The sequence below is a fragment of the Maylandia zebra genome, linkage group LG4 (genome assembly GCF_041146795.1).
Source record: "Maylandia zebra isolate NMK-2024a linkage group LG4, Mzebra_GT3a, whole genome shotgun sequence".
Classification (NCBI taxonomy): Eukaryota; Metazoa; Chordata; class Actinopteri; order Cichliformes; family Cichlidae; genus Maylandia; species Maylandia zebra.
The window spans coordinates 37,145,256-37,155,024 of NC_135170.1; the positions used below are offsets into that span (position 1 = coordinate 37,145,256).

Genomic DNA, 9,769 nt, shown 5'->3' on the forward strand with positions numbered 1-9,769 from the left:
TGTTAATAGACTTGATAAATATATTGAGAAGCATAATCTCCTAAGTGATAACCAATATGGCTTTAGAGTGAAAAGGTCCACTTCGATGGCAGTGATGGAACTTGTTGAAGGGATATCTAATGCTATAGATAATAAGGAATATACTGTTGGTATTTTTATAGACTTAAAAAAGGCGTTTGATACAATTGATCATTCTATATTAATGAATAAACTAGAGAGATATGGCATAAGAGGGATAGCATACAAGTGGATGAAAAGTTACCTGGATGAAAGATATCAATATGTCGAATTCAATAATGTAAAATCTAAGCAGTTGAAGGTAACTTGTGGTGTTCCTCAGGGCTCTGTGCTGGGCCCTAAATTATTCATATTATATATAAATGGTATATGTAGTGTTTCCAAACTGTTAAAATGTGTATTGTTTGCTGATGATACCACTCTGTACTGCTCAGGTAAAAACCTAGAACAGCTTCTGACTACAGCGGAAAAGGAGTTAAATATATTAAAAAACTGGTTTGATGTAAATAAGTTATCATTAAATATAAAGAAAACAAAATTGATTATTTTTGGCACTAGACAAATGAAAAATGTATCTAAAATAAGGGTTAATGGAATTGAAATTGAAAGAGTGTACGAAAATAAATTTCTTGGAGTGATAATCGATGATAAGCTGAGTTGGAAGTCTCATATAAACCATGTGAAAACAAAAATGTCAAAAACCATTGCTATTCTCTACAAAACAAAGCATGTCCTGAACAAAAAAATCATTATACACACTTTATTGTACTCTGTTGCTTCCATATATGACTTACTGTCTGGAGATATGGGGTAATGCATATAAAACGAACACTCTTCATATTTTCAAGTTACAAAAAAGAGCTATAAGAATTATAAACCAATCAAACTATATAGAACCAACTAACATTTTGTTTATTAATCTGAATACCCTGAAATTTTATGATTTAGTTGAATATAAAATGGCACAGATAATGTATAAAGCACAAAATAACTTGCTTTGCCCCAGTACTCAGAAGCTGTTCAAAGTCAGAGAGAGTCAATATGACTTAAGGGGAACAGATTTCTTTAAGGAAAACAAGATGAGGACAAATATAAAGCAGAGATGTGTTTCTGTTAGAGGATTTAACCTGTGGAATAGTTATGACAGTGATTTAAAAAGGTGTGGTTCATTTTCCTTGTTTAAAAATATGTTTAAAAATAGAGTATTAGAAAAATATATAAATCAAGAATGAAAAGAGCAAAAAACAAAACAAAAAACCTCTTGATTCTTTTGCTTTGATGTAGTTACTTATCTAAGGTGGAAAGTTTTTTTTCTTGTTTGTTTGTTTTGCTTTGTTTTATTATTTGCTTCGAGCCCTGTGTACAGGAGCTGCATGCAAAAATATCTTTTATTAAAGGGTTGGCGTAATAAGCAAATGCTTCAGCCAATACCTTTTGATTAGCCTTGTCTCATGCTTTCTTGCTTTGTGGTAGATCTTTGTTCTGTTTTCACTGAGATATTTGAATGCTAATCAATAAAAATCAAATCAAATCAAAAACATCATCTATAATTGACTGAGACAGGACTCTCTTCCAGACACTAAACCAAGGCACAATGTACATTTCAATTCCTTTCATTTTAACCCTTGTATGGTGTTCGGGTCTGTGAGACCCGTGTTCAGTTTTTTTCAAAAGAAAAATTAAACAATTAATTATTTTTTCACATGTAAATGTGTTGTGTCTTTCCACTCACTCCACTTGATTATAACTGATTTATTTATAACATTTTATATAAAAGAAAAACGAGAAGCACATTAATTCATAAATGTGATCTAACAAAGGTAAAGGGAAAAAATTAACCATGTTTGCTGTTCATATGTCTTGTAATTGGGATGAAGTAAACATCTGTTGAGTAATTTAACATAAAATTGTTTGATAGTGTTAATTTGGAAAGCCAAAACTCTAGCGGGTCCACCAGACCCATGAACACTGGCTGAGTAACAAAAATACGAACACCACACAAGGGTTAAATATGTTTATATTGTCCATCCTGTAAAATAGTCAGATGTCTGTTCATATTAATGTACAGAATTCACCTGCTTGCTGCTACTACTGCACATTCACCCAGTGTGTGTGTGTGTGTGTGTGTGTGTGTGTGTGTGTGTGTGTGTGTGTGTGTGTGTGTGTGTGTGTAAAACGCGCGGCGGACACTAAAGCGGTGGCGCCAGAATGTCACGCTAAAAAGAAAGATTCTTTAAAATACAAGGGGGAGCAAGCGAGTCAGATACCACGGGCACAGAGAGTAAGCAGGTCTGATCAGAAACAGTTTATTACTGGGCCAGAGAGCACAAATAAAAACACCCTTAAAATGTACGTAATAAAATGTTTGCTCTCTACTAAAAACAATTCTAAAACCCATAAAACTACCATTTTCTACATTCACTAAACCCCCCCCCCTGCTATAATTAGGCCACATGTTCATTATGGGTCCATCAGCAGGCCAGGAATTCCTCCTTTAGAGCAGAGTCCACGCCAGCCCCGTCTTCGGCAGACAAGAAAGAGCCACCCATCTTCTTGTCCTTCCGCTGGCCCATCACTTCCCAGTCCGGCTTGCGTTCTGCACCCGAATCCATGATGCGACCACCGCCACAGCTCCCCTTGTGTCGGTGTCCTGTAACATAACAAATAGGGGCCAGAACAATGGTCCCAGAAGCGGCCCTGGCTCATGGCCATGGTGACCCTCTCCCAATCCAGCTGCACCCAGTAAACAACAGTAGAGACCCTACTCACAAATGCAGGCAGAGGTAAACCTCTGCCCTGCTGCCAATCACACGCGTTGTCTCTTACTGTTGCCGTTCCATGAGGTCAGGACTTGGTCGCCGCATCACACTGGCCATCTTGCATTAACCTTCCAGTCTGGGGCCTCTCTCTTCAGTGCTCAGCTAGCCTGTTTTTAAAAGGTCTTTACACAGCTGATAGGCCACCTCTGGACACACCCCTGCCTCAGCAGGTGGTCCCTATCAGCTAATTTGTCCCATGTGCAGCCAGTCCACAGTGGATAAAAACCATGTCACATAAAACACTAAAAACCATGCAATAGAAACAGAATAAAACCATGCAAATAAAACAACACTCATAAATAAACACTAAAAATCAGAATAAAAACAATATACAAGATAAATACAAATTTCCACTGTGTGACATGTGTATGTATGTATGTACGTACGTACGTACGTACGTATGTACACACATATATACATATACATACACACATATATACACACACACACACACACACACACACACATACATATACATATATACACACACACACACACACACACACACACACACACACACATACATATACATATATACACACACACACATACATATACATATATACACACACACACATACATATACATATATACACACACACATACATATACATATATACACACACACATACATATACATATATACACACACACATACATATACATATACACACACACACATCCAAATACATATACACACACACACATCCAATAAAAAAGGTTTATCATTGATTGAAATTCATTCAGAAATGTTTAACGAATGAGCTGTCACAACTTTCAAGTACAAAGTTGTTATGAAGTCTGTCACATTCCCCCCTTTTTCTTTTTTATCCTTTATTTATTTATCCTTCTTATTTCATTGTACTGTATATTGTTACTCTTATTTGCCTTGTATGTCTACTGTACAAACTGAACTGGAATGACTGACTGTTCGCTTTATCATTTCAATAAAGTTTGGGAAAAAAAACCTCTTCGGCCGCTCGCTTTTGCCGTATTTTGCGGCAAAATTATCCACATCCACCGCCGCGCTATGAATTGCGGGATATATGGGACCACGAAGCGTGCACCGGACCACGCTTGATATTTGGGGAAATCGACGGCGCATTTGGAGTATGCATTTGAATCACACTTAGAATTGGGACAGCCGTCGTCGCGTGGCGGTGACGTAACCGCACTTAAAATGCGTACTTCAAGCGTGCAGACTCTTAATTGGGACACAGCCTGTGTGTCTCTGTGTCCCAGGCAATCACATATCAGGTGATGTTGTTTTATTCTCACCTGTGTGCAGCTGCAGTTCCGGTTCAGATTACTGTGACCCCTCTCACACCTGTGAGAATTTCACTCTGTGGAGCAGAATCGCGTTATTTAAGCTGGTTTAATGTCTATAAAGAGAGCCGGAACTTCATCGCCGTCATCGCGTGCGACCTGAGACGAGAACGCGACACTTTCTCTCCTCCGTCTGGATGCAACGGATTGCCATGGTAACGGCAGCTTCCTCCCGGCATGCAGCAGCCTGCGCCCCCCTCCCTCCCTGTTAGAGCGGCGCAGGGTGGAGCAGCAGACGGACCGACAGCAGCAGCAGCAGCAGCAGGAGGTAAGAGCCGGACAACGCCCGTCCTCCTTGTCTTCACCCTCTTCATCCTCCTCCTCGGAGATTCTCGGAGCAGCTGCGGCGGGTTTGCGGTGACCGGATCAGTCCGCAGGCTGCTGTTAGGCCCGGAGCTAACACGGAGGAGGAGGAAGAGCGGGCTCGGGTGTAGCTGCGCTGACACATTCAGACTTTTATGATTGTATTTCTGCATTATCATCATCATCATGGTGATTCACCGTGCCTGAGCATGCTCACTGACTCCTCTTCATCACCTCTCCTCTCTGTGTCCTCCCCTCCTCTGTAGGAGTGAAGATGGATGGAGACTCCGCCCCCCTCACAGATGGCCCCGCCTATGAAACGCAGAAGATGGAAGGTTGGTAACAATAATTACTGACATTTGATCGATAACTAAAGGTGTTACGAGAAACTGATCACTTGACTGAGCTTTAATCCTAACCCTACTCCCAACTTATTTTGCTCCACCCCTCCACTCTGATTGGATGGCTGTTAACTGGAGCCGGAGAAGAAAGCGACTCTTGCTCCACATAAGATGAACATGAAAAAAACCTGACGAGCAGCAACTTTTACCAAAGTCAGAGAGTCAGCGATCGACGAACTCTGGCTGTTCTTTGATTATTAGTCCACATTAAGATATTTTTTTAATCCTCCCACAGAAAAAGCCGCTGTGAAGGCAACTTCTGAAGAATCAATGAAGGTAAATCTGTACACTTACTGATCGGAATCAATAATCAGCTGTTCCCAGAGGCTGGCGCCATGCACGAGGCCAACACGATGATGGGAAATGTTCACGAACTGGAAGATTTTTCCCAAATTCACAGCTTTCAGACCTCGCTCCTTTTCACCATGGTAACTGACATTGTGTTTCAGGCCTCCAGGACAGCAGGAGGCGCCAGAGCAGCCAAGATGATCTCAGCCAAGAGCACAGGTACACTGACCCAGTATAACCAGTCACACCAGTTTAACCCATCAGAGCCACTAACCCGTGTCTGTCTGTCTGTCAGAGTCCGTGGACGGCGTCAGCAGTCCAGGAAGTCGTTCTCCCGCCAGCCGATCGTCCACGCCTAACAGAGAGGTGAAGAAGGTGAGAACACCTGAGATAGGTGCTGAAGTATTCATACGCTTTACTGCAGTCAAACCAGCAGTACAGCAGTGTATAGATACTCTGACAGAGGGTTACTGGTTCAGCAGGGTCGTTCTGTCTGCAGTCACTATGTTGTTCCAGAGCACGCATGTTACTGAAATGATCCGTACACAGTGTTGGGGAGTAACGGAATACATGTACCGCCGTTACGTATTTAAAATACAAAATATGAGTAACTGTATTCCGTTACAGTTACCGTTTAAAAAGGTGGTATTCAGAATACAGTTACTTTGTTGAAATAAATTGATTACACGGCGGTACTTTCCTGTTTCATATTGTGGCGGGTCGGGACTGTTTCGGTTTTGTTGGACAGCTACGTTCTGTTGTTCCAGGCGGCAGCGTTACGGTTGCCATGGTTACAGGGTGACGCGCTCTCTTTGTGACTGTGTTTCCTGGGTGAGAGAGCGCCTTTTTTTGTTGTTGTTGTTGTGCTAAGCTAAAAGGTAGAGTGTTACAGACATAGCCCTAAAGAATGTAGCCTCATGGGCAGTGTAGTCCGTGCTGCAGGGAGAATGGACTGCCATACACGTTATGTGTCTGTGAGCGCGAGGAGGGAGAAAAAGGAGAGTCGAAAAGCAGGAGTTATCGTCAAGCAGAAACGGGAGCTGGAAGCATGTAAATATAATAATAACCACTGCAGCCAAGAAGAGTGCCTGACGAGCCCAGTTGTAAGTAAGCTATTACGACTCGACTGTACACCGTGTTCGTGTTTTCATCCGAAACAATAAGTTCTGTTGGAGCAGCCTTTCAACGCCTCTCTCTGTCTCTCTCTCTCTCGCAAGCAAAGTTGACCCAGACAACAAAGTAAAGCTAGTTTTCAGCTACGAGCCCAACAGGGAACCTGACGTATTAGCCAGAGGTCCCTTTACTACGGTTCAGACCCGCGGAACTTCAGTAATAGTAATAAATCACATTCATGTAGTTGTAAAAGCATGATAATATATTAAGTAATCCGAAGTATTCAGAATACATTACTCTCATTGAGTAACGTAACGGAATACGTTACAAAATACATTTTGGGGCATGTATTCTGTAATCTGTAGTGGAATACATTTTAAAAGTAACCTTCCCAACACTGTCCGTACATAATGTGTGTAGTTCTGTGTGATTTACACAGCATTAAGTAAAACTGCAGGTCTTCATTTTCACTGATGAGCGCATCACCTCACAATTAATGTAACGACTGTTTGGACTGCCTGTGCGCGATGCATCCTATCACTGCAGTGTCATCTGCAAACTTTAGAATAGAATAGAATTCAATACAATAATACATACAGAGAAAAACCCAACAATCATATGACCCCCTAGGAGCAGCACTTTGGCGACAGTGGGAAGGAAAAACTCCCTTTGAACAGGAAGAAACCTCCGGCAGAACCAGGCTCAGGGAGGGGCGGGGCCAGGGTGATATGGTACCACAAGGTCATTAAGATAAGATGGGGCCTGATTATTTAAGACCTTGTATGTGAGGAGCAGGATTTTAAGAGCCAATAACAGAAGGACTGGTTCTGACAGTGTCTGTAACTGGTACCGGTGGTTAAAATGGTTCTGCCATTCTGCAGGTGGCGGTGGTCCGAACCCCCCCCAGGTCTCCTGGCTGTGCTCGTGGACGGACGCCCCCCCTCCCCTCTCATCCAATGCCCGACCTCAGCAATGTGAAGTCAAAGGTTGGGTCCACGGAGAACCTGAAACACTCACCTGGAGGGGGCAAGGTAACGTACATCCGTCCACCTGCTGTGCAGAGCTGACTCTCAGGTAGATCCTGACACTCACCTGTCTGTCTGTAGGTTCAGATCATCAACAAGAAGCTGGATCTCAGTAATGTGACGTCAAAGTGCGGCTCCAAAGACAACATCCACCACAAACCAGGTAACGTTCCACACCACAATCACATATCTCGAGATTAAGTGGAGAGCTGATCAATAAAAAGTAGCACAGACGAGTAGTACCGGCTGATCTCTTCGCTCTACTCCTCAGGTGGAGGGAAGGTGGAGATCAAGTCAGAGAAGGTGGAGTTTAAGACCGTTCAGTCCAAAGTCGGCTCTCTGGAGAACGTCACTCATGTGCCGGGAGGAGGGAAGAAGAAGGTACGCACTAACATCCACCTCCTCATGGGGGTCGGAGGAGCAGAGTCAGCACTCCCGACTCCTCTGTTACACCGCAGTGTCATAGAAACTTCAAACAACGTCCTGCACGCAGAAGACCTGCTGTCTCCTCCGTAAATGGAGACGTCTTCGGCCCTGCTCACGCAGGTCACCGGTGTCACGTGACCTAATTTGTCCTTTGCTGTAAACTCTGTCCGCTTACAGTGGAAGCATAATTTCTTTTGTCCTTTTATTTGGCGCTTTACACACCCAGCTCAGGAGCAGCACATTTTTGTCATGTGACCTGATTCCCAGTCATGTGACACCTGCGTGTGTGTTTGCAGATCGAGACTCAGAAGCTGAGCTTCAGAGAGAGCGCCAAAGCTCGAACCGACCACGGTGCTGAAATCATCATCCAGGCTGACTCCTCCCCTTGTCATCTTAGCAACACTTCCTCCCATGGAAGTCTTAATGCAACTGAAACTCCACCCCTCGACACCCTGGCCGATGAGGTAAGAAGTCCGGGGAAGAAAAAAAAAAAATTAAAAAAAAAAAAAATCACAAAGTAAAAACATAACATATGCTAACACACCACTTCCTCTTTCCGTAAGGTGTCCGCCTCTCTCGCCAAACAAGGCCTGTGATTGGACAAACCCTGTGCCTACAGACCCTGCCCCCCTGCTGTCACCAAGGAAACGGCCTAATGGAAGAAAAAAAAAAATCATCATACATGTTACACAAAGCTACCGAGGATTGGAGAGATTTTATGAATCAGAAATCACCCAGAGTTCACCCAGGGTCACATGATCAGCCTCACTTATATTTGTTATCTCCACTGCGAATCAACTTTAAGCTGAGCAGTGACAAATGAATGAATAAATATGACTTTCAGCAGATAAATGTTTAACCTTAAGAGTTCCTGTGGTAAGCTGATCAGCTCAGCGTTTAAAAACCTGATCAAAGACCCAACGGCGTTAAATGCGATTAAACACACACACACTCCACAAACCTGTGATGCGTAAATGCCCACAGCACCCCCCCCCATACCCGGAGCCCGCTCTTTAATCTGACCTTTGAAGAAAATTTGAGCTCGTTTTGAATTTGGCGACAGACGCACGGCCGTGAACGTGTCCCAGTTAGTCCGCCGCACGATATCCTCGTGTCAGTGTTGTTCCCACATCATCATAATAAATGTTGTTCCAGGTTCAACATTGCAAGTGACCAATCACATTGTTGTGACGTCATACTTTTGCGACTTCGGAAAAAAACACCTTAAAAATATAATCTACTTGTGAGAAACCGCCTTTGTCCGACAATACAGCAATTTGAATTCTTTGCATTTCAGGATACTGTTTTTAATGAACTGTAAGCATTATACAGATTGTCCTTGCAACATTGTAATTTCATAAATTAATAAATCGCTTGGCTTGCAAAAGTATGACGTCACAACAATGTGATTGGTCACTTGCAATGTTGAACCTGGAACAACATTTATTATGATGATGTGGGAACAACACCGACACGAGGATATCAGATCATCCTTAGTCCGCCTGCGCTGTGCAGAAGTTTCGTTTTGAGCACTGAGTCGATGAAAAAGCATCTGAAGCTTGAACTCGCCATTATTTTAACATCTGTCTTGAGCACTTCCTGGAGGAAACAGGAAGTGTGAGAACGGTGGGAAAAAGTGAAACATTAAGTCATGTGACTCTGGAAACAGGAAGAGTGTTATTAGCGTTGTTCATAAAATGTGTCCAATCATCGAGCCTCTATCTCTCTGATGTCATCTTTCTACCAATCATATCTCTTCTGTGTTTTTGCTGACGTGCTGTACCAACCCCTCACCACCACCATCATTAAAAAAAAATACCCAGAATGCCGTTTGATACCAGGTGCCAAAACATTTGTGTCTCTCTGCCTGTTGGCTGTTCAAGTGCTTTGTACCAATAAAGTTTCTCTTGAATCTGACGAGTTTTTCATCACTGCAGAGAAACGCCATGACACCAGCCTCATAACCGCTGTCAACAACATAAAAAGGAAGCAGTTTTATCAGATTTATGTGCTTCTTCCACTTATCCGGGGACGGGTCGCCTAAACAGAG

At 42.8% G+C, this 9,769-nt stretch overlaps 1 protein-coding gene and 1 long non-coding RNA gene across 2 annotated transcripts; one reads left to right on the plus strand and one right to left on the minus strand.

The window, feature by feature from the left end:
- Positions 1-2,308: 2,308 nt before the first annotated feature.
- On the minus strand, positions 2,309-4,198 carry LOC112434695 (uncharacterized). Its single transcript, XR_003024172.2, has 2 exons — positions 4,116-4,198; positions 2,309-2,944 (listed from the first exon to the last, which is right to left on the minus strand). It is a non-coding gene; the product is annotated as an uncharacterized LOC112434695 (long non-coding RNA).
- Positions 4,199-4,211: 13 nt separating this feature from the next.
- Positions 4,212-9,636, plus strand: maptb (microtubule-associated protein tau b). The gene is made up of 10 exons (XM_014410323.3): positions 4,212-4,431; positions 4,733-4,801; positions 5,103-5,143; positions 5,317-5,374; positions 5,451-5,530; positions 7,150-7,299; positions 7,375-7,456; positions 7,565-7,674; positions 8,016-8,183; positions 8,283-9,636. The coding sequence occupies exons 1-10, from the start codon at positions 4,341-4,343 to the stop codon at positions 8,313-8,315; spliced, it is 882 nt and encodes a 293-aa protein (XP_014265809.2). The 5' UTR covers positions 4,212-4,340; the 3' UTR covers positions 8,316-9,636.
- Positions 9,637-9,769: the final 133 nt, after the last annotated feature.

What these genes read in the sequence shown, in the direction of transcription:
- maptb (XM_014410323.3), top strand. Translation starts at nt 4,341, where the DNA reads ATGCAGCAGCCTGCGCCCCCCTCCCTCCCTGTTAGAGCGGCGCAGGGT. An exon ending in AGCAGCAGCAGCAGCAGGAG is followed by an intron (nt 4,432 to 4,732) that starts GTAAGAGCCGGA and finishes CCTCCTCTGTAG; the next exon opens with GAGTGAAGATGGATGGAGAC. An exon ending in ACTCACCTGGAGGGGGCAAG is followed by an intron (nt 7,300 to 7,374) that starts GTAACGTACATC and finishes GTCTGTCTGTAG; the next exon opens with GTTCAGATCATCAACAAGAA.